Source organism: Diadema antillarum, unplaced genomic scaffold, assembly GCF_040938485.1.
Source record: "Diadema antillarum isolate AM-2024a unplaced genomic scaffold, OU_Dant_1.0 seq00000919_RagTag, whole genome shotgun sequence".
Lineage (NCBI taxonomy): Eukaryota > Metazoa > Echinodermata > Echinoidea > Diadematoida > Diadematidae > Diadema > Diadema antillarum.
In genome coordinates, this window is record NW_027271771.1 from 202,185 (window position 1) to 227,387 (window position 25,203).

Here is a 25,203-nt window from a genome sequence, read left to right on the forward strand (position 1 = left end):
CACTAACAGACACCAATGTGCATATGGCACATTGTAGTGTCCATCCACTTCAATGCCATTCTACCAACTGAATAGTATCTACGTACTCACATATGTTTGGCTATTTGATACGTACTGTGCTTTCAGCAAGGGCTTGTTTATTTCTTGTTTGTTGGCTTGTTGTAATGTACAGGTTCCTGATAAGGAATATCACATAGTCTTCTCTGAGTTCCCAAGGCTTTAAAAAACAGACATCATGTACAAATGTACGTACCACATTCCCACGGTCTGAACCATAAATCATTTCATAAACTAATCGTTAGAAGTCCAGTGAAACTAGATGGGTTTCTATCACTCCTGGACGTATGCACTTCAATCTACATTGCCTCTCATTGCCTGTCATCTACCAGTGTGAGCCTGGAAAAGGTGGAAAACATCCCTTTTTCTACTCTTGGTATTTCACAGTATTAACGTTATCTGCCTTCAATTGATTTATAATTTTGTCGGTTTAGAACCAGAAGGCCAGGGTGTTAGTGTACTTTTGGGGGGTAGTGAATTATTGGTATCAAGTTTAAGAGCTCAATCTTCTCAACATTATGGTGACAAACTTTAATCATTTTCCTTTTCACTACTTTATACATTGTGACGTCTCAAAACCACCAGGGTGCTATTTTACCCGATATTTGGAACAATGCTTAAAATATTCCTACTTTTGATGGAATAAGCTTTATATTTCATGAAAATTTATTGGGTTTTTTTTCCACATTCATGCTCAAATGCCATAGTACCCTTCTGATTCTCAGCTGATGATACGACTCACTTTATTTAGAACAGTCCACTACAGAATATATAAAATTGCTTGGAAGTTTAGATGCAAGTCACATGTACAGGAGATTTGGTGTATAAAATACAATAGGGCAATTCAAAACAGTTCAGCAACATATCTCATGAAAAACTTGATTAATATTGGAATGTCAAAACACTCCAATGTACATAGATACATGTATGATGGGAGGTACATCACATCTCATATTTTCAAATGTCGAACCAACAACAAACTTTGTCTGTCTGCCAAACAACTCATACTACTGTTTGTTCTGTATCTTTAATGCTTGCGACCTTCTCGGGGATATGATTGACTGGTTGCATTACCACACAATCCAGCATTCATAATAAATACTGCACAGGTTCCATTCAAATTGGACTCATCTCACTAATATCACACTTCTAGGCTTTGAGCAATCACAGGTCACTATACAATGTTGTTATTTGTGGCTATTGTCTGGTGGTGGAGGTGAGATTAGATGAAAGTATCAGCATGAAAATGACACAATTTAAACAGAAACTCGAAAATCATCATTCACTGTCTGACAATGGTACTATAAATACATTGTTTTATCAAATTATATTTAATGATCACTGGTAGTAAATGTAAAGCGAAAGCTATTACACTCCGACTTCATGTTTGGTTTCATGTCCGCCATTGCCAATCGTAATGCTCCATCGAAATGAATCTTCTGGGTGCTGCTGAGTGATAAATGAGTGACATACCGATCTGACGCAAACTGACCTTTGATCGTTAAGAATCCAGGGATAGTAAGGAAGTGGGGCATTTATGAAAAGGAACACGTGCTGAAGTGGAAAGGCGTTTCTACTTGAGGCGAGAACATGTGAAATTGATACTCCTGAATTACCTCATCGACAAACATGCTCCAAAATATACCACACAAATAGAGGCAGTCTCTCATAAAAACAGTATCAGACTGAGAGGGGAAAATGCAGACATGAAAACAAATTAGTTTCATACTTCCCACTTAAAAAATATTTTATAAGGGTCAAGTGATAGTTATTCACTAAACTTCCTCAATCTAAAGTGCAAGATTTTGAAAGGGGCTAATGTCAAATTGTCTATCTTGATTAATACAAAAATTTTCAAAACATACTGCGATGCATGATACTACACAAAACTGCTTTATGACAGTGGTCATATCAGTGAACCGCTACACTCTGCATTTCCCTAGAGCTGTCATATGTACAAAGTCAAACATTACCAGTTTGGGGAACATTGTTCAATCATTGATGTTGTCATGGAAGAAACTATATGTAAATTTGCTGAGGGATTCTTATTCATAAACTGTTCGAATTATTTGTCAGTAGAAGTTCATCGATTGCTTAAATGTATGTCATTGCATGTACATGTACAGTTTTGTAGGACATTATAAAAGTACATTATTGTAGCTGAAAATTTCCTGTCAGTTGCCTGCCTGTATGTTGTCACACACTTCACCTTTATTGATATACAGGTTACAATTTAGGTTAAACATGTCCAAACTGTAACACCAACCAGTTAAAGAATACAGCACATACACAACATGAAATCCAAAATCAGGCAAGCTCAGCCATAGCAAAATGCATGTACATGTATACCTGCAAACACATGGCTAACACACCTACATTTGATTCATCGATTACAGGTACGTTGTCTGTTATCAGCTAGCCTCCTGAGTGGACAGTAATCACGACACAATGGACCTTGCTTCAATGCAATAATGCATGTGAACAGTATTTGTATCACACATATTGAAAGCTATCAAACTGTAATTAAACAGCTTCTGGTAAAGAATGGATTGAAGAAAGTACTATTAGATAATCCTAATTGAGGTCTGCAAAACAGGTTGTATTGTCTATGAAAATGACCACAAATTGTAGTATTCAATAAATACACCTGCTATAGTGTGGTCAATATTATTATGAAGTGTGCCAGTTCATGAGATTTACCATGCTTCGTTGAAACGTCTCCAACTTGAGGAAGTACAATGAGGAAATTTTTAACTTACATTCTGATTTGCTGGCAGCATCTCCCTCTCTTCCTTATAAAGGTCATCTCAATGTATCAAATGCTTTGTAGTCCGTTAAATTGTTCAAAACTTGCATCATACATCTATGCATTTTATTAACAAAGGGAGGAACTTTTAATGCTCCACATAAAAAAGGCTGTTGGATTAGTCCTCATAATTTGTTACCAAAACATTTTGAAAATATATGTTTTTTCAGCTAAATTTCATGACCTGGTCAAAGCCGATGTTTCTGAATTCCATTACAGTAGTGATATGTGTGTCTTCATAAGTTTGCCAATATGATTTTTGTTTGTAGATGTAATTCACTCAGTGTCAAGGGTGGCCAGAAAACTTATCAAGCATCTGTTCCATTCAGACATGACCTTGTATTAATAGCTGTATGGTACACCTGTGTGAATTATGTTGACTCCATAGAACAATAAATGTCTTACAGTAAAACTTATCACACAAAAGAAGCTGCTATGATCATAGAGTACAGTGTACATACAACTAATAAAATGCTGCAGTATTATTGCAAATGAAATATTGGATTTTTTGTTATAATTTGGTCTTTGTTTTTCAGGGACCTCAAGATATCCCTTCCGTGTCTCACGTGTAAGGACTTTCATTTTCTAACCATTGACTATTTTAGGCAGTCATCGCAGAAGGACAATTCAACTGAAACTATCTGAGGAAGATTGATACCAGTTTTAAACACTCAGATGATATGAGAGAGTAACAATAATTCAATATAGGAATCCTGCAAACACCTCCATGTACGCTCTACAAGAGCAGTGATAATAGGCAGGGCTCGACACTAACGATGGCCCGGTGGCCCGGGGCCACCAAAAATGAAAGTCGGGCCACCAAATTTTCAAAAAAAGGGCAAATTTGGTGGCCCGCCTCGGGCCACCAAAATTTTTTGAAAAGTATGTCAATAAATTTGTAACTTTTTGCGCCGGAAATTAGCAGTTAAATTTGTTTAAAGGATAGATGAAAAGGACTGAATGAGTGCCTGAGAGTGAGTGTTGCAAGTTTGTTGAAGTTTATTTATGAGTAGATATGTCCAACTTCTAATTCTTACTATCATAAAACTTAAATATTTGACTCATTTTAAAAAAAAGGACTTTTAATGTTTTTAATTGGGGTTTTTTCGGGACACCAAATTTTTCTCTCGGGCCACCCAAAATTTGAAATTTAGGATTTTGGTGGCCCCATCGGGCCACCAAACCAAAAAGTTAGTGTCGAGCCATGTAAATTGGAATAGGCTATGTTCTATAATAAAATATGCCTGTAAATGAGGCTAATGAACACTTACAATAACTTCTGAACAATCCTCTTGTGAACAGATTAAATTTTCCCATTGTTTTCTGTCCCTTTGATTTTTCCCATTGCCATTTTGTTTAGTAAAAGTAAGACTCACACACTACAATACTACGCTACACAACAAATTCTTTTATTTTGCATTTGCTGCATTAAATGAGCTCCAGAGAAAATGTTTTCGCCTTTTTGTGTGTATGTTTGTATGTTTATTTGTTGAGGGATTTACTGACAAAATACACAAAATATGTCTGAAAATTTCTATTGCGAAAGCACAGCTGGTTAGAAACAATGTGAGTGAAATGAGTGACAGGGTTGTAGATACAGACACCACACCAAGACTTGGTCAGGAAATGGCCAAAATCTTTGTAATGTTAGTGACACATGTAGGAGGGGAAAGGAGAGTGGCTACAGCTCACACAACATCCCACTCTTTTGCACAACTTGAAAAAGATCAAACAAAACATGGCCTAACTTGAATAACAAACTTGTAATTGACTCCGATAAAAAAGGTAACTCCTTACGTGAACACTGATGATGGCAAAATAACACCTGCCATTTTGGCTTGCAATCGAATGAAAGTCAGTGCAAAAAGAAGGAAATATTTTACAGACCATAATAGTAATGATCAACGACCTCTAGAAGTTGGTGAGCTGCCTATCTATGAAAACATGAGGAGTCAGAGATTGGGACATTTTTCAGTTCAATCACAAAGTACCTGTAAGAGTCGCTTCATCCGCGAAGATTAAGAAGCTAAAAAAATGACCTCACCTCCTCCTATCTTCACTGGGAAGTCCGGCATCCCGGTTCTTTCATGGAGTCGCCAATCAACTTACCCTGCACTCATGCATAAGTCACTGACCACTGGATGGCACAAACAGTGATTTCTTAAGGTGGTACACAGCTCATCCTTGATCCATGGCACGTGTCCCATCGAAACATTTAGATCTATACAGTCAGTACCTTTAAGGAAGGAGCAAAAGAGAGGTCACCAGGTCACCTCCTGGCTTCCTGGAGTTTCTTGTTAACGATGTCTGTCAGCGAGCTCAGCTCCTTAGTGCGGTCCATCTTGATGTACCACACCTTGCGGATGTTGATTTTCTTCAGCCACTCCGGCAGGATTTCAACCATCAGAGCAATGTGCTTCTCCACCTCATCTGCCATGAGAGAAGAAAACAACCACATCCACTACTTTCAAGATCGCTGTTATTAATGAGATGAGACATCTGTGCTGGATTGTTGGTTGCTGTGAATCAGACAAAATTACCTGTTGTCTCTTGTGTTCAGCATCAGATACATTTTAGCAAGACACAAAGAAACAGACGACACTCACACACAAACACATACTTTCAAAGGGAAGGACTTCTCTTTTTGCTAATATGGTTTAGTATGAAGAAGTTGCCATGTGCCAAGCACATGACAAAACTCTTTGACACTAAAACTTCTAGCCAACTGAAAAAGGAAAATAAGTAAATTTACTTGCCTCATTACGATGAAATTTTAATCAAAAAGGAAAAGAAAGAAAATAGTTTATCCACTTTACAAATTTATGATCCTTTGTCGATTGATGGAGACTCTGTTACGTGTGATTGCATAATTTTCAAAATATGCAAAAACAAAATTAAAAATTGACTAAAAGATATCACTGAAGGAGATTAATGCTGCTTAATTCTACTGTACTGGTTCACTACTGAGAATTATAAACATCAAACGAATGTGCTGTTACCATGCCAACATACTTTCAGCTACACTTGAAAGTAAAATATCTGGCATAACTACACATTATCACGATCAAATGTGCAAAATTTCAACTCAAATGCTCAAAAACTTAGGAAGTAGTTCCATTCACAATATTTTTAATATGTTATCGATTTCTATTGAAAATGCCGTTGAAAGTGAAGAGTTTGTTTGCAAAAACCGATAAGTCCATTTTTGAAGATTTTGAAGTACGGTCTCTGTCATAAAGTACAAAATAATACCTTTTAAATGATATATTGGTCACTACATATAAAGGTATATTTTTGAAGTTATGGTCAAAAGAAGCAAACATTTTCTTATTATTCTCTTTATTTTTCTTGACCTTTAATCGCAAATATCTCCATTTGACAAATATGGACTTATCGGTTTTTGCAAACAAACTCTTCAAGTGCAACACATTTCTTGACCCTCATGGAAAGGTGGCTTGCACAATAACATATTAGAGAGATCATATGTCAAAAATTCCAAGTCAATTGCTCACAAACTAAGAGTATTTCCATAAACAAAATCTTGTATGAAAGAAATGTTATTGCAATGGTGAAACATATTAATGCTCACAAAAAAAGGTAGTCTTGCACATAATGTTTTTAATTCTGTGAAATCAAGACATCAACTACTGGAACATACCGCAACAGAAATATTCATATGCTTTATTTTCGTGCTAGTTTCTGGTTGTGCGAAATGCGTAAAAATATCAACACCGTGAAAATTTCCACTTTTACAGTACCTACAATAGTGCTCACATGTGCCAAATTTTAGACATATTGCTAAAAAAATTGAAGGAGTGCTTTACCTAATTTTTTTTCATTAGACCAACTGACCAGCCACCTAACCTCAGAGTGATTCCTACCCCCTTACACATTACATGTATGTGTTGTTAGGGGTATAATGATAATGGCTCACCTCTTGCCAGTGCTGACCGATAGCTCTCCATCAACTTCTGGGAGACAACATCCAAGGGTAGAGCTGCCTTCTTCTCAGCTAGGAAAAATCTGGTATCATCACCACCGTCAAGGAACTTGCACAAAAATCATGTCTGCCTACAATGTTTCAAACTTTCCCATATGCTGTCAAACCAGAAATATTTGTATACATTTTAATTTTGTGGGAGCCAAGATTTGGGAAATTAAAATGCACACAAAAGTACTCTCTACACTACAGGCATTGAATGCCTGTGGCAAGTTGCAAAAATTTCATGCTGCGAAGAAGGCCATCGGCTCCAACTCGGGAAAATATCTTGATTTACAGTACCCACAACAGCAGTATAAACCATTTACAGTTGAAGTATAAATACAACAACTCAATTCTAGTCAGTACTCATGAAATGCAATGCCACTTCCTGATCATGTTGAATGTTATGGATAGAGTACAATCAAATGAACGTAATGGAATAAGTTTCATCAAACCAGAAATGTAATTGTCAAATTGTGTCTAATATGTGAAACCAAACATTGGTATCATTTGAAATCAAGCCTGTAAGCTGGGGGTAATTGTCATAGGAGGCAATTGTCCTGATATGTTTTGAAACTTAATGTGGAAACCAATGGCAGAGAAGTTGGGTAATGCCACCCCTCACTTTAACAAATGTAGCGCCGCCCCTGTGCTTTCACAAAAGAGCAATATTGATCACAAGTGCATATCAAAGTTAGATGAGGCAATGTTGTCATTATCTCACATCTCTACCATTCTCCGAACATATCTCTGAACGTCCGCTAACAAGCAAAAATGAAAAATAAAAAACACATCTCGTGGAAGATATGACAAATTGAAAAGGATACCCTCGGAGGATGCGGATAAGCTCTGGGAGTCTCTCCAGCATCCCGATCCTACTCTCCTGTTCGGGACTCCTCATCATGGCGACTTCAGACCTGTGGGCTTCCTTTGCTTTGATCTGCAGAACATTTCAACGGATCGGAGCATCGTCACAATTATCCCCGTCACCACATCCTCTTCCACATTATTATCACATCATCATCATCAATGTCATCATCGTCTTCACCAGCATATACTGTCAAACACAATAATATTTTCGCAAATAGGAGTTAACGGCCTTTTTCGTGGCATGAAATTTTTCGCGAGTTGCCTCTAACATTCAATGTGTGTAGTGTAGACAAGAAATTTCACATGCACTTAATTTCGCCAATCTTGGCTCACGTGAAATTAAATTGTATGCGAATATTCCTCGTTTTACAGTACATCATAATCATCTCATCTAGTTACCACCACTATCCATGATCACACTCATTATCATCATCATCATCACATCCTCCTCCTTGTTACCATGACGTCATTGTCATCAGTATCATCATCACCAACCAAACTTCATGATCCAATAGTAAAGTGCTTTGAACAAGTATGTATATGAAAAGTGCACTATATAAATGTATTCTTCTTCTTCGTCCTTCTTTCTCTTTCTTCTTCTTCTTCTTCTTCTTCTTCTTCTTCTTCTTCTTCTTCTTCTTCTTCTTAGTAGTAGTCCTAATAAAAGTTGGGTCCCACCTTTTATAGGGACCTCTTTGTTCTTGGATATCTCAGCCGTTTCAAAACAGATTTTTATCAAATAAACTTTCAACTCCTCTTAGAATAGTATGCTATTTAATATTTCATACAAGTGGTTTCTAATTATCTCGCAGAAAGCCGTAACCTGAATCCCCATCTCAACCAAAATTATATCACCCCTTTAACATTAACTCAGTAACAAAACAAAACAAATAAAAACTGAAAGGACAGCAAACTGACAAATACCGGCACTTCACAAATCATTTGAGGACTTCCACTGCCTTTATCAAATTTAGTAGGATATATCATAGTGAGATCATTCAACCCAGACAAATGATATTTACAGCCAGCGATAATTTCACAACAAACATAAATCAAATGTAAACTTCTGATTGGCCAATGACATGGCAGGTGTGATCATTTCGATAATCATTGACCGAGTACCACAAGCCGAATGAAACAAACTTGAACATAGATACATTGATGTCATTTCTACGACATACCCTGTTGAGGAGGTCTTGGGAGACCCCTTTCAGAGCCTTGTTGGTTTTTGGTTTGGACGAGGGTACTTCCTCTTTTGTCTGCTTGGCTTCAGCATTACGCTTGGCCTCCACGGCAGCCTTCAGCTCCGAATTCTTGGCGACAAGTTCCAGGGCTCTTGTGACCTTTCAATGAAATCACAACGGCACATACTGTATACACCACATATATAGCAAGTCTAATTACCATGGGTAGTGTAAAAGTGGAAATTTTCTCGCATTTCGCGCTATACGAAACTAGCCCGAAAATAAAAGCACACAAATATTTTTGCTTGCCATATGTTCCAGTAGTTGATGTCTGAATTCCGCAGAATTAAAAAACATGCAAAACTCTTCTTACCCAGTAGAGCGTGAAAAATTAGTTGCGTGAAAAACTAGAAATGTCGCTACAGCGACTGGTTATACCCCCACCAAACAACATTTCATAAGCTTTGGTCAAAACAACATTTCGTAAGCTTTGGTCAAAAAACTGAGGAAGTAGTTAAATCCGCAAGATCTTTCCTTGATCTTCTGCCATTAATATGCCGTTACTATGGCAACGTACTTTCGGGTACTGTCGAAAAATGCGTCTTGCACATCTACAACCAAAGGCACACATCTGTCCCAAGTTTCATGGAAATTGGGCAAAAACTGAGGAAGTAGTTTGCAACACAAAATTTTCCATCATTTTGGCTCATAATATGTGAGCTGTTACCATGGCAACATACTTTTTGTCACTGTCAAGAAATGTGTCATGCTGACCTATATCCTAAGACAAACATTCAATATGAATTCCATGAGAATTGGAAGAACACTGATGAAGCAGTTTTGCCATGAAGCATTTTGCCCTATATTTTACCAATAACATGCCGTTACCATGGCAACGCACCTTTTGCCACTGCGGAAATATGTGTCTTGCACATTAACATATTCAGATGAACATCTGTACCTAATTTCATAAAAATTGATCAAAAACTGTGGGAGGAGTTCGCGACGCAAGATTTGTACCCATTTTTGCCCATAATATGCCGTTACCATGGCAACGTACTTTTGGGTACTGTCAAAAAATACGTCTTGCACATCTACAACCCAAGGCACACATCTGTGCCAAGTTTTATGGGAATCGGTTGAAAACTGAGGAAGTAGTTCGCGACGCAAGATTTGCAACGGACCGACCGCCCGACCGCCCGACCGCCCGACCGTCCGCTGATTCCTATATACCCCCTTCAAACTTCGTTTGGCGGGGGTATAATTAGTTCAAGTTCAAGTTCAAGTTTATTTAACCAATTCATTAAACATTTGACATTTTACAAAAGGATACAGCATTAAGAATAATGAGTGAAAATATCCACTTTTAGAGCACCTAACAATTTTGTGAGTGGTTAAATCTGTGATTGTAGAGTACAGTACTGAGTGGAGAAATGTACCACTGCACGACACGTTCATGTTGAGATCATTTCATGTGTTGCTACATTCACAAATAGCACCAGACTTGTGGATTTAGCGAAAATAAAAACCTAGCAATATATATGCCATGTACAGTACATTTTAATGTCATCATTCAGGGAGAAAAATGATATTGAGCAGGATGAAAGCTGTGGGAAGGTAATAAAACAGAAGAACCTTTGACATGCATTTCGTCCAAGAGCAAGACACCTGATAAATGCTCCTCCACATCAAGATTAATGAACGGACAATTCCAGACTAGGAAGTGGAACATGAATAATGAGTAAGTAGATTCAGCATGTGATAATTTCACAACAAACATAAATCAAATGTAAACTTGTGATTAGCCAATGACATGGCAGGTGTGTGATTATTTCATCACTTCTGAGCACCATTCAGTGGTAGCATGGCTAGAACACTCCAAACAGAAAGGAGCAATCACACTTCAGGTATAGGTTTCATTACAGCTGAGGGCAATTACTCAAGGCAAAGAACTTTTGAGTGCCATGGCTGCTGGCCCGCACAGTGGAAAGATGCTATAGTCCACCAAACGAAACAGACAAAAAGAGAGGAGCTAGAAGCAATACATGATATTATATTTGTCCAATTAATAAATGCAATGACATCATCATCTATCTGTGGTATTGTTCGTACACTTGGGTATTCTGCATTCTTGACGATATAACATGTACTAACTCTTTAAATATTTCTGTCTTTCTTTCCCTCTCTCGTCATAAGGCATCGTATTGTGCAAGATATGGATGTAAAAATAATTAAACACAAAACAGATGAAGGCAAAGTCAAAACATAAGGTGAAGAGTAATTCTAATCTAAGCATGTAATCCTTCACACACTTAATACATACACACACACCAGCTATCAGTACCACATACTTCCTTGGTGTGGTGCAGTATTTATGAATGTACCTCACTTGATGTGCAAAGAAGGCATGGGTTATCTTGATGTAGAGTGAAAGAGTGATCACAGGCGCCCTCTTGGGCCATCCAATCACAGTTGTGGCTAGAAATGAGAAACATTAATCCAAATATCGCCGTTGGGGTGACAAGACAACACATCTCGAAAAATGTCAAGTATTCAGGAGAGCGAAAAAACATGGCAGCCAAAGCACTGTAACAAATGGGATTGCCTTTCCTTTGACATGCCATGGTGGCTTCCTTTTTGGGGTTAGACAGATAGGATTTGGACAGGACATCACCTGACTGATTATCTGGCAATTATTCCAAAAAAAAAGAAGTGATTTTCCCAAAAATTTGAAACACAAGGTCTTGTCACCCCAGTGACGATAAGCGGATAGTATTATGACAATCTCACTTTTCAATCTTGTGAAGCTTACTTTTGGGTTAACCATCATATCTCTGGCCTTGTTCAGTACATCCTTGGCAGTGTTGTAAGATGTGACCTTGGGCGGATTTGGGATGTCTGTCGGCTGAATCTCTGGGACCTGCTCCAGGGGAAACCTTGGATGCCATCGGTTCAGCTTATCACTGGGAACCTTGATGGGTGGGTTCAACTTAGATAGATAGTCCTATAAACAATGACAGGTGTATAACGGATCATGAAAGCACTGAACATAATACTCAAAAATATACCTCTCTTCCTGAGCTAGTCTTCTTGACATGAAAAGAGAGATACTGTTGAAAAGTAACCAATCAGAGTTAACATTGTAAGAACTTCTATTGACTGCCTGGGGGGGGGGGGGGGGGGGGGGGGGGTGACACCGGAATACACGTTTTGAATGTCATGACCACACTAAATCTGGGCAATATTACATTAATGACTGGCCAAACAGTTAATGACAGTCCTGTAATGCTCAGTATGATAGGAAGATATTCTCATGCAGGCTGATTGCTATGGAAGCATCTTATTCCCAAGGCTCATTAATTCATCTTTTTAACTTAACACAGGCATTTATGTAATTACAATGTCATCCTCAAACATTTGTTTTTAGAAGACTGAGCTATGCTTGCACTTGAAACTGACCCCCCCCCCCCCAAAAAAAAAAAAAAAGGAGACAAAACAAAAACAGAACAATACAAAACACCTAGCCCTATAGCTAGGGATAATAAGGATATGCCTTTTTGGATAGGTACATATCCTGCAGAAATGTTAAGTGGTATAGCATACAACGTGTTTCTGTTCTGTAGTAATAATTCACCTAGAAACCAAGGTGTCATTTTCACTGCTGCATTCATGCACTTTGGTTTTAGGACACATAATCATGAAAAATTGTTCTTTTTAAAAGAATCTAAAAGAGACAATTTAAAGAAAAAAAAAGGAATTTGAGTCATATCCTCTTTCATGTCTTTGCCAGGAAGGCAGCTTCATATCAAATTTTTACCAGGCATTCACACAGGACTACAGAGACATTGATTTGACATTCAACTGAGCACAGATTGATGTTTTATCCTGTCAGAGCAATTCACGGAAGTGTGAATTAAATCTCTTAGGACTACCATGAGGTATTAAAGGTGCATGGTTGCGGTCAAATGCGTACGCGGGCGCACGGTGCAAGTTTCCTATAGAGACCTATGCTATCGACTTCTCTTTAGCGCTTACGCTGTGGCCCACTTCCCCGAGTCCGAAGAAGTCCGATTCACTGTAGTCAGTGGTCCGATCACAGTTCGGCTCATGATTCGGCTGAGGGGGATGACAATTTCAGCAAACTTCTTTTGTGATGTCATAATAAGAAGCACATATGCACGCACCCTGGCATTACTACAGACTGCGCGATGCGCAGAGAAGACAACGAAGGCAACGTTACTTAGCAACACCTATGCACTTTACTCTTGATGACAGCTCAACTTCGGTAATCTTGGTATCAATGCTAACAGTGATCAGCAGTATCATCAACAGCCCCCTCTACACTACCGGAACTATGCACCTTTAAGAGAGTTACTAGGGTTATCTCACTCCTGAGCCCACCCCACAAAACTCACCAGATGGTGAGTCTTGACAATGTCCACCAGTCCGTTGTGGAAGAGGGTCCTCCTAGCGATGAGCATTGATGGAGTAAACTTTTCAAACGCAGCACTGCTGGCTGCGGAGCCAGGATTCAGCATCGTCTTCATCAGCGTCTTGGGTTCAGAGACAGTTCCTTGAGGTTGAGAGGATTTTGTTGATAAATAAGGCCCACCTAAAGACCCTTGGCAACCAATGATATATTGTTGAACAGAAATTCATCACTGACTGATTCTTCATGAGGTTGTTTGGTTTGTTTTGCTTCTGGAAGGGACGAACACTAACCCATTTTTTCTTCTGGTCCTGCCTGTCTGTCAGACCTACTTGTATAGGTACCCAGGTTTTGCATTTTTTACTGGTCCAACAGTGATTTCTACCAGTCCAGTGCCAGTGCGCAGCGTTGCCCTTGGAATTTTTTTCCTTTTTTTTATTTTATTTTTTTTCACTGAAATGTAATTTCATGCATATTTTTACTTCATTACAGAGGGTAAATGCCAACAATAATCCCTTCCCTGCAAATAGCTGTAGTGTTGCAGTAATTTGACAATAAAGACTTTCAAAAGAGGGGAAGTTGCAGATGCCAAATTATTGACCGAATACACAAGGCTACCATATTTTTTAAAGATGTATACAAACCAATGGGAGAGTTGTGAAGCCATGTAATCGTCACCTCCTATTCTTTCCTTGATCCGTATCATTATCATCTTATAACATATGTAACGTTGCAATTCCTAATCTTTCTCCTCTTCACTAAAACTTCTGGCACTGTTTCAGTTCTTTTACTGTATCCATTACAGTCAGCTTGGACGTTTAGCAATCCTCTTTGCACTTGTCATCAGCTGGGGACCAAAAATACATAATTCCCGGATCCTGTTTGTTGTCACTGTTTTTTATATAAAAATTATAGACAAATGAATAAATAAATAACATTTTCATTATTATCAATATTATTATGATTATTACTAACTAGTAATACTACTACTATTGTTCTAACATTCTTTATATAACATGTCTTATCACCCACAACTACCATTGTCATTACACAGAAACTGATTATCTGATAGAAATATAAAATCTCAACCTGCTAGTTTGATGCACTTGTCAGCCTTACCTCCAACTTCAATATTTGACCGGTCAGGGTCTGTGGGGATTCCAGCCAGGTCAGCCTCCAGGACCAAGGTGTACGGGTCATTCTTCTCATTCTCCTTCTTGAACTGGGGGAGGGTCTTCATCCACTTCATGTCGTACGCCGAGGGGTAGACAGTCTTGATCTTCTTCAGATGACTCAGGTCAAACGTCCTGGACAAGGTAGTTAAACAAGTCAAGGGATTATTGCCATTTGTGGTTAATTTCACTATCAAGGGTATTTCAAAGAAGAATCTACCAGACAAGAAAAAAAGAAGAAGCTTTTGAGAGGTACTAGATGAATTTGCTCAATTCTATATTCAGTAACATAATGTGAACCATAATGTGAACCATAATGTGAACCATAAGACTAATTTTGCCAAGCTTCAAACTTAGTCATGCATTTGTTCAATTTTAGATTCACTGCATGCATTACTGCATGCATTACAGACATGATGGGACCCATGAGTGGATTTGTATAGAATTTCACACTTCTTGAATGCCTATCTCATTAAAATATAAGTGATGGGCATATGCTTTATGGGTCGTTGATATTACAATGTGCCATCATTCCACCTTGAAGTGGTCAGCTCAAAGTTCCATTAAAATGCATACAATTCACACGGATCCACTCCACCCCGTGAATCATAGCTTGAAAACTGAGAAAATCTACGGCAAAGCATAATGCATACTTCCTGGTCATCTCCTGTACGCCGTGCTTCAGCTTGGAGTAGGTGCAAGTCTCCATCCGGTTGTGGAGCATGCTCACTACCGTGTCGGAGCACCTAAAGGTGTCTTCCAGAGATCGATACTTGAAGGGGAGGGACAAGGTAGAGGGGCCTTGCTGGAGTAGGTGTCGATATCTCTCAAACGCTGGAACCTGCACAGGTCTGCAAGAGATGGACATGACAGCAAAAGACACAGCAACATTGTTAGAAAAATATGGTAGCCATTTGTCTATGAAGGCTTTAATAGAAGCGAGAACTTGCAACAATATGTCGGTACATGAGGAAAAACGATGGTAGTTTAACTAGAATATCATTACTGATGTAATAAGATAATCTCTGATCATGTGTTTTTTCTTATCCTATGTCTTTTGTTTTGTTTGTTTGTTGTTGGTTTTTTTTACTGTGGGAAAACTTCAGGGTACCTGGTGTCTTGCTCGCATACAATAATTAGGAAGCAGGCTTCAGTTATGATTAAAATATTTAACAAGTGATACAGAAACATATTGAGAAAGACTGTCTTTATGATGCACAGTGGAAGAAACTGCACCAGTCCACATCCTGATAAAAATCACACATCTATGTATCTGAGCACATACTTTTCGGGCTCTTTTTCTGTCGGAATCTCCTTCTGAGCTTTCACTTTCTCCTCCCTGGTGGCAGTCTCTCTCAGCTTCTTGATGTCAGCAGCCGTCCCTTTCACCAGAGCCAGCCGTGCCTGGAGATCGGCCAGCTTGCCACATCCTACCAGCTTGTTTCTCATCTCGGCTGGGTCCAAGCTTCCCTGGAATTGTAACATATCAATCATACAAGATTTTTTTATGAACACTAGCTATAAGTGATGGCAAACAGTATATTCAGTGTTACTGTATGGACATTCTTATGTAAAGCAGGACAATTTTGCAACATGAAACTATTTTCGTAAAGAAATGTTTTACAAAGGCAATGTCAGTTATCTGCATGCTAAAACAATTCTGTGCCACAAGAGTCTTTTCTAGCAGATGAGATTTAAGTATTAGACAACAATCAATTCTGTGGTAGACTGTACAGGCCCTACAGAGGTCATCAGAGGAGCTACACCATTTACAATAATGATATCTAAACCCAGAACAGGCAAACAGATTAGCGCTGTCCTGGGTAATTTTCTGGTCTTAGATTAGGAATATACAATGTACCAGAATTTGTAACTTGAGGTATTGACTTGCTGTAAATGTTTAGCAGAGTGTAAAATCTGAAATAAACCTCATGCATGTCTAAATTTTTCTGAGCATGACATGCCAATATATAGAATGATTTTAGACTGCTCTGGAGTTGAATGTTGTTCAAACAATAATAATATAATTCACAAAATCGTTAAAACAAGCTTCGTTCAGTACATTTGTTCTCAGTGAAAATTAATGAATTATTGCAAGATTGCTTCATTTTTGCAATAGACTCTAGCAAACTCTTCTTCTGATTTAAAAAAAAAAACTAAAACTTTTTTACCTGTTGAGGGTGAGTCCCGGGTATACTTGGGCAGGGGTCTATGGGAAATGCATGTTGTACTATGTAGCAAAATCAGCCCGCCCTCAATGGGTTAAGTTTTTGATACATGCTATTTAAAGCAAGCCAGCACCCATAATTTGACCATAGGGTTCTCATGTTGTTTGCGCGCGGTTGAATCTTGGCACAGTAGGATGAACCTCGATGCCAGTTTTTAAGATTTTTCAAGGTCTAACCCAGAGGCAGAGCGCAAGAGAAAGTGAAAAGCTTGTCGTGAGAGAAATTGATAACCTGTAGTACAGTATCTATGACCAGTTTGTGTTGTTTACGAATATAAGTATAGCTTGTCTATTCAACTTACAATGTTTGACTGACTTTGAGTCGACTGGCAAGAGTGTTTTGCTGACTTTGTTACCGACTGGGTTCCAGAAGCAGTTTCTGGTTCAAGACGTCTTCTCGCTGATGCAGCATTCCTTCGTTTTGAGCGGCTTGGAGTCCTGTTAACATCATCAACAAAGGTTTTAGTCTCTGCCTCATTGGTGTTCAGTTTACTTCTCTTTCTCCCTGGTGGACCATCCCTATCAGGTTCAGTGGAAGCCTGCCGCTTCAGCGGTGTTTTCTCAGACACTTTCTGCTTTGTTTCAACAGCTTCTTGACATGGCTGACTATCGATGAAATTGATTGTTTTCTTGTTCCTCCCACCAAGCACTGACCTGGATACAGTCCTTGTCAAAATGTCTCCCACGGACTCAGTTTTGGAGGGTTTGGAGAGCGATTTGTTGAATGACTTCAGCTGGAGTGAGAGATCGACCCCGGCATTAGTGATGGGGTTAGCACGTGACGAGTTTACTCCAAACGCAGCTGTTTTGCACGCCACAGGTTCGGGGACAGGAACGACCTTCTCTGGGGGCTCGTAGCAATCAGTCTCAGGGAGACACTTACCCAAAGCCGAGTCATCCAAGGTGACTTTACCGGGTCTGCTGGATCGTCGTTTTGCCGATTGAAACACACTGGTATGTTTCCGTCGACTGTAATAATCCGTCACCTTCGATTGAGCCATTCCAAAACAGTGATTTGGCAGATATCAGAGACTATTTTCATGTATAGCGCAAGATATCATTTACGATTTGAAGATCCAGCAGCGGAGATGATACTCTTGCAAGGCTTGGAATCCCCGGGAACGAAGCTCATGTACTGTACGTGTACAGTACATACACACAATCATACGCGGCAGTGGTTTGTTTAGTGGCGCGTCAAGGTATCACGTGATCACGAATGACTTGCTAGCCTCTTCGCAAACGTATCGCTTCATGTCAAACTAATTCAGAAAGAAAAAATGCAAAATATTAGTGAATTCACATAAAGAGATTTATAAAAAGATCTTAAAAATATTTTAAAGACTTAAAAATATAATAAATATAAGTGCAATGCCATTTTTAAAGAAAAAATTGTATTATGCTCTATGAAAATCCTGGGGAAAAGAGTAATAGAAACCCGGAAGTAAATATCCCTTTAAATTGCAAATTAAATATCCATTGGCGTAATTTGCATAGCAGCGCACGTGCAGCACTATCGAGGGATGTTATTGTCATTCTAGTCGACTAACAGAATTAGCCATCTATCAACTTACATAATGGAAATGCAACGTCTTGAACTCCTATGTTTCAACTTCCGTTGATATCTTTTTTTTTTCTTCCTAGGTCTCTTTTGGTCTATAGAGCAGATTCTGAACTTCGGATCTTCTTATGTTATCAATTCATCAGGATCCGCAGACTTTGATTAGGCTCTCGATTCGTATACAGGCCTTACATTTAGTACCCTTCATTACCCTCTCAGTGATCCTTTTCTTTCATTCCAAATAAGTTGACTTGATTACTAATTTATTGTATTTGTTATTCAAAAAATTTGCATTCGAGAAATATGAAAATATGAAAATATACAGTGGACGTGAAGTATATCAATGTCCACATGAATTGTATTACCGAAGGGAGATGGTAATGGACTGAGCCATTTCAAACCCTCGCGCCAACCCCCCCCCCCCCCACCCCAACTACTTAAAAGGTCATTAAAATAAGCAAGTTTTGTTATTTCATAGTTTGGCTTTACTATAGGCCTATTCACCTCAGACACTCGGCACGCCGCTTATTTTTAGATTTCAGAGACTATCTGTTTCTTTTCCTTTTTTGCCGAAGGGAATTTACTCCACACACATACCAGAAGGTCTACTTGAATTCAGTGAGTGTAGATAATTTACTAAACCTAGAAATGAGAAGTTTTAGGAAAATCGAATAATCCGTTCAAAAGTTGTGATTTTTTTTTAATTTGGTCAACAGTCAACAGTAGGGAGTGCATATGGAACGATTGTAAAAGATTTATAGAAAATTCCACAAATCAAATTTCTTTAATGAATAAAAGTATACACTTTTTAATTTTCACACAATCCATGTAGGGCCTACACATTTTCTTTCTCATTGCTTTCCTCTCTCTCACGCTTCCATTTTTTTTCCTGCATATCTTCTTATCTAGCTATGGATTTAAACAAAACGTATACATTTAGAACTTTTAACGGATTGTCTGGTTTTCCTCATCTATAGATCAGTGACGTGTTCTGCGAAAAGTCTGAATTAACTTGATCCATATTACTTAGCGCCTATTTCCCTCAATGTGCATGTGTGTAACCAAACATTTTCCAGTCTTATGCAGAAACATGAATCACGCCATCTATTGGTAGGGTCCCGGAACAGACAAAGTTCGCGAAATTTTGACGCAAAATACTGAAGTATTATACGTCCTGTATACTCGTACTATGAATAAATAAAAGACTCACTGATATCAAATATGTTCACGGCTGATTTGAAATGATGCACATTGCTATTTATGAAATTTGTAAACTTTTTAGTTAAACAGTGTTTCCCAGAGAGTAAGTTGTAAGTGTATACGCAGCGTCAGGTGCGGTCGGGGAGTTGACTGACGCAAACAAAACTAAGATAATTGTATATATTTTGTATTCCTGTTTTATTGTCAATAATTTTGTAATCTCATCGAGAAAATGGAAATATGAAATAAACTTGAACTGGAATTTGAACTGAAGATGACATGCTACGTTTTAATACCTCCGCTATGAAGGTTATTATTATAATCGATATCTGTATAATATGCTTGTTTTGCTCTTTTTTTGTTTAATGGAATGTGAACACATTTTGGTGACTTTTTCATGAGCATTTATATATGATGTGTTAAAAGGAACGGGTGATTGTAGATTTTGGTGGTTAAAAAGACCTTTTTTTTCGAAATCCGGATTTATGTTTATTTGCCAGTATTCTTTTAATCATCAATATTATAGGTTTAGTGCGAAGTTGTGTTCCTATAAATGAAATTGAAACTGGTATTTGGTGCAATTTTGAACGTCTGTCCAGCTGGTGCGAAATTGAATGCCAACTTTGAGCCGTTAAATTGAATGAATTTCTCTCTAAATTGAATGAAATAAAATCTAAAGGAAATGACATAAAATAGAACTGGATACTCAAAGAATTAAAATGAACCGTGAGAGTAGAGCAGTGACAAAAATTCCTTGAATTCGGACGCCTTGTCATTAATTCGAATGCAAATCTGATGAAATTGGGCGGGAAAACCTTTATTGATATGTTTTATGATGGTGATAATGATAAAAATGATGATAATGATGCTGATGATTATTATTGTAACCATTTATTGTTATTACCATTACCATTATCATCCATCATGGATCCCTAAAATCAATATTCAAGATGGCTGTAACACATTTCCATGGCGTCGAAATGATCCGGTCGTGGCGAGGGATTCGCTCTCCGAGTGCATCCTTTCTGTATATTGTCGTTATGCTCAAGCCTAAAGATATGTTCAAATTTCATTTTCCTCATTTTTCATAAAAACAAAACAAAACAAACTGTCACATATCCCTTGTGGAACACTTAATATCACTCCTCGTCGGTTCCCTGTCATGGTGGCTATAGACAATTATTGCAATTGCAACGAACTAACATTTTCTTCCTTTATTTGCTTATGATAGTCTGATATTTGCCCTTTGCATTAGTCAAAGTTGTATCTATCTTATAAAACAAGATTTTATATTTAATATATCTACGTACACTGTATCATTTGCTTGATTATTGCCCGATTACTCAAAGTCATTCATAATACAGGCAGTACTGTTTTTAATATTTACAAGTTACGAAATGAATCGAAAAAAGGTATATAAAAATACCAACAAATTAACAATTATGCACATACAATTGTGTATGCGTAAAGACACATTCGAAAAAAGCAAATATAAATGATAATCCAGTGCACAAAATCACCAAATCAGACAAGGAAATGCACATGCACTATAGGGTCACGGAATGGTTGATTCGTTGATCGCTCATTGGAAACGGGAGGGCTATAGGAATGTGCTTATTTATTTGTCTATCTATCTATCTATCCATCTATCTATCTATCTATCTATCTATCTGTCTATCTATCTATCTATTTATCTATCTATCTATCCATCTATCTGTCTGTCTGTCTGTCTGTCTGTCTGTCTGTCTGTCTATCACAACATGTATTATGTCCATCAAATTTATAGGGCCTATAATGGTCTGTTTTTGTTTTGTTTAAGTTTGGCTTTTTAATTTTAGCAGTTTCAAACCTAGACAGAAAGATCCGTCTGTCCGGAGGACTCTTTTGTATTTTGCCATTAACGCCGTCCTCCGTGAGGGGATCCGTGAAGCCAGACGCAGTCTCCGCGGAACATTCCCCGACGGACAGATACAGACCGATCTTTCGGTCAATTTCAAACCTTGCGTAAAGTAAGGCATGAATATTGGCACTTACTCTTGGCTTTGAGATTTACGTTTACATAATGCTTCCAGCTCCCCGGTGAAACATCCCGGTGTAAAATAGTTCACGAAGCTGAAGGAAAATAATCAACGTCTGAGAGAAGACTATGATGATAAACAATTTATGCACGTGTTGAATGGTGGAATGACATGATGTCATTGATGTGCCGACGGTTTTCGCCAAGCTGGGGTTGAGACCATTCAATCGTCCACGGAAAATCCTCCAAGTAAGTTACCGATACAGTTATCAGTCGAACAAATGGTTAAGCGTATAAAGCTTCTCTAGTAACATCATTTGGCTGTGGCAGAATTATTAATGACAACCGAATTATATCTAGATCTATGGATTCACGAGGCTTCTCACCGACATGGTAGCTACTGTGCAGTCCCACGTACTTATATCCATGCTGTGACGGGTGCGGTTGCCTCTACCAGGCCAGCCAGTGCACTCTTGTCATGCCCCTTGTTTGTTTGTTTGTTTGTTTCATTTCCACCTGAGAAGATGGCTGGATAGCCCATATTCAGCTGGAATATCTTGTCTTTCACGGGGTTCAGTTGAATGTAAGGCGGGACCACTTCACAGGGTTAAACACCCTGCTCTTTGGCACTTTGCGATGAATAGAATAGACTCTAATACTCGTAATAGCTGTCTACTAATAGATGAAGTGTATGAAGCGGTATGTAGTGGTGGTGTACGTGCGTGAGTTGTGACTCTCTCACCAACACTTCTTGCCATGCCCCTCTCTTGCTACTCCTCGTGATGGTTTACTAGACCTACTGTAGTACTTTGAAACGAGGAATGTTCGCATGCATTTTCATCAAAATCAAACCCATGGCATAATTACCCCCCCAAAAATAGATAAATAAAAATGACATTTTCACAGTGCTTACACAAGTTACAGCAATGTAGTTTTATCAACATTTTCAGGAACAAATAAACAAAGCAAATAAAATAAGATTATGAATTTAATAAGACGCACATTTGTTTATCTAAATAAGGAGTTGGTTTGGATAAATTCTGGGACAATGAACCCATATTAAAGATTTAAGTTCGACGCCACGCCACCTGGTCATGACCCAGCTCATCTCAAGGACTAAACCTGGATCTGAATACAGAGGCTCAGCCTGTGTTCACAATCTTCCAAGGTATCCATAGGTAGGTAGGTAATGTAGAGTGAGATTCCCATAGAGCCTTTTTTGGCAGCATGGTATCGTAGAGTGTGGCAAGGTCATCAAACTGTTATTCAGAAACTGACTGAATGAGCACCAGCACAATTTTACTCTCTGCTCATGCTAAGATAAGTCATCCCCTTTTATTGCATTGTTGGATCAAAGGAAATTGATGAAAATTACATCACAAAAACCAGCTGCAAAAACACTGTGTTGTCAAGAATTTGCTAGCCTAGATTATGCTGTCAGGTAAGTTGAGAGACATAGGGTTATCTAGACCAGTCTTCTAGTTTTATTGTGTGTGTGTGTGTATGTCTGGACTGTTCATTTAAGATGAATATTAGGAGTGAAGACTGATGTGAATATCTGATCAATACAATCTTGAGAATGAAGGTTAACCCGTTCCTTCTGCAATTCTTTGAGTGCCTTTAATGCCCCCAAACGAGATTCTTTTTGCCCACAGAGAGGTAGACAGGTTGGTAATCCACCTATGTGAAGGCAGTCAAGCAGTACAGTGTATCCCCCTTTCCACAGTCAACTACTGGTACATGTGCCAGTGAACAATGGAAATATCGATCAGGTGTGAGGTATAAATAGAGCGTGTGCTGATGAGCTCACAGAATCTTTTGTTCTACACAAAACCAGGTACCTGAATGGGGTGACTGGGGTCAGCGAACACAGAAATCTATCTGATCTCAGCCTTGATCGCTATGTATAATTATTATGTTCCTACGAGTTTACAGCAGAACAAGCGAAAACTAAATCAGGAAAAAGTTACATAATACTGTGAAATATGCATTTTTCAAACAGAAGGAGAACAAATGCTGATAGAATAAACTCTGATCTTTTTGTCAAACCCACTTTTCTGGGCATTTTAACACAAAGAAACATGAATTTAGGCCTCTAAAGCAGGCACTCTTGTCTTCATTTTGGGAACCTGGTATACCAGGTTCCCGTATATCAGTTGCTCCCACGGGAACCTGGTATACCAGGTTCCCGTAAGGAATGGGTTAAAAGGATATGTACCGGTACCAAGGGGAAGCCACAAATGCAACACCAATGAAAGTATCTGTCTTAATTTGCAGCAAAGGGTACTGCGATGTACATTATGAATGTTTTGTATGTGTGCACTTCATTCTTTTAGATCTCTTAGCTACACTCCTCTTTCTTTCACAGATCAATTGGAGTGACTGAAACACAATTTTCTTTCATTTTTATTGTATATCATAAAAGAAGTGACTTTAAAAAATCTAAATGTTCACCTACTATCATCAATGTGTAAATGAATTACCCTATTCATGAACAAAATCGGTCTTCAAACCTTGGCAATACCAATGCTACACAAGAAGCTGGTAGGTCTAATCCATTCTAAGAATCTAGTGATCAAATTGAGGTGTTTCCCTTATTGGCTGAATTACAAGTAGTGTGTTACACTGGTCAATTTAGTCCAAGGTGATTTAAGAGTGGTAACTAGGTAGAATGTGAAGAGGAAATGGGATTAGTTCTTATGTGCCATGAACTTTAGACAGTGTGTACAACAGTGTAGGGTTTTCTACCAATCGACATGCAAAGCACACAGTTCCAGGCGCAGCGATACGGTGCAATTAACTTGCCAAAAGCCATGACCTCGAAGCCTCATTTACAAAAAGTAGACAGCTTGTGTACGCAAAACAGCTGGGGAAGTGTTGCAGGACAATCGCAATATCTCACCTCAGAAGCCATCAAATGATCTATACAGCAAATTGAAGAAGAAACTATTCTATGAATCGTAATGTTAGTTATTTGGGGTTTTATTGAGCATAAATGTGTGAAAATAATGTCGAAACTTAGCTTCCAGAACAGAAAATTTGGTCTCAAAACAAGTGTTACTTTCCTCACATTTTCCTTCATTGCACAAAAATGAAACTTTGGTATATGACTTAAGGTAGTGTATCCATACTACGTTCCAAATATCTTTTCTGTATCATTTGAAAGCACACGGTTATGTCTGAAAAAAATCGAGATCACTGTCACTTGTGACCCACATAAAATCCATAGCGTAAGCAATACGCAGTCCGATGTATTGGTTTTTGTGCTGCATGAAACAGTTGAAACACATAGCAGGGTTCCTCTCTTGCCCACTCACCACCCTGCGGACCGAAAACCGAACCCTGTCGCATTGCGCCGAACCTGACACCGCTGATTGGCTAAGCACTGACCAGTAGAGAACACATGCGCAGGAGAATGATCTAGTTGTGCAAGTCCAGTGTTTACTCTTAAATTTGGTTGTCTTTTTGCTCTTATTTTCACCTATCTACTAATTGCTCCAACACGAAACTTTGCAGGTAGTGAGTCTGGTGTATACAGACTAGTAATATGTTAATCAAATGCATATTCTTGCAGGCACACACTTGTGTCTGGAAAAAATCGTAACCCTTTCCCACGGTCGACTCAAACAGAAAAACACATATCTCAAAAGATACATCGCATCAGCATTTTCGCCCAAAAATCATATGAAGGATGATATATC

The 25,203-nt window shown here is 38.4% G+C and overlaps 1 protein-coding gene across 1 annotated transcript; it reads right to left on the bottom strand.

Moving 5' to 3' along the window:
* Nucleotides 1-5,132: 5,132 nt before the first annotated feature.
* Nucleotides 5,133-17,728, bottom strand: LOC139741316 (DNA replication factor Cdt1-like). Its single transcript, XM_071651903.1, has 10 exons — nucleotides 17,055-17,728; nucleotides 15,786-15,965; nucleotides 15,154-15,351; nucleotides 14,448-14,635; nucleotides 13,315-13,472; nucleotides 11,712-11,903; nucleotides 8,897-9,058; nucleotides 7,673-7,785; nucleotides 6,798-6,886; nucleotides 5,133-5,293 (listed from the first exon to the last, which is right to left on the bottom strand). The coding sequence occupies exons 1-10, from the start codon at nucleotides 17,726-17,728 to the stop codon at nucleotides 5,133-5,135; spliced, it is 2,115 nt and encodes a 704-aa protein (XP_071508004.1).
* Nucleotides 17,729-25,203: the final 7,475 nt, after the last annotated feature.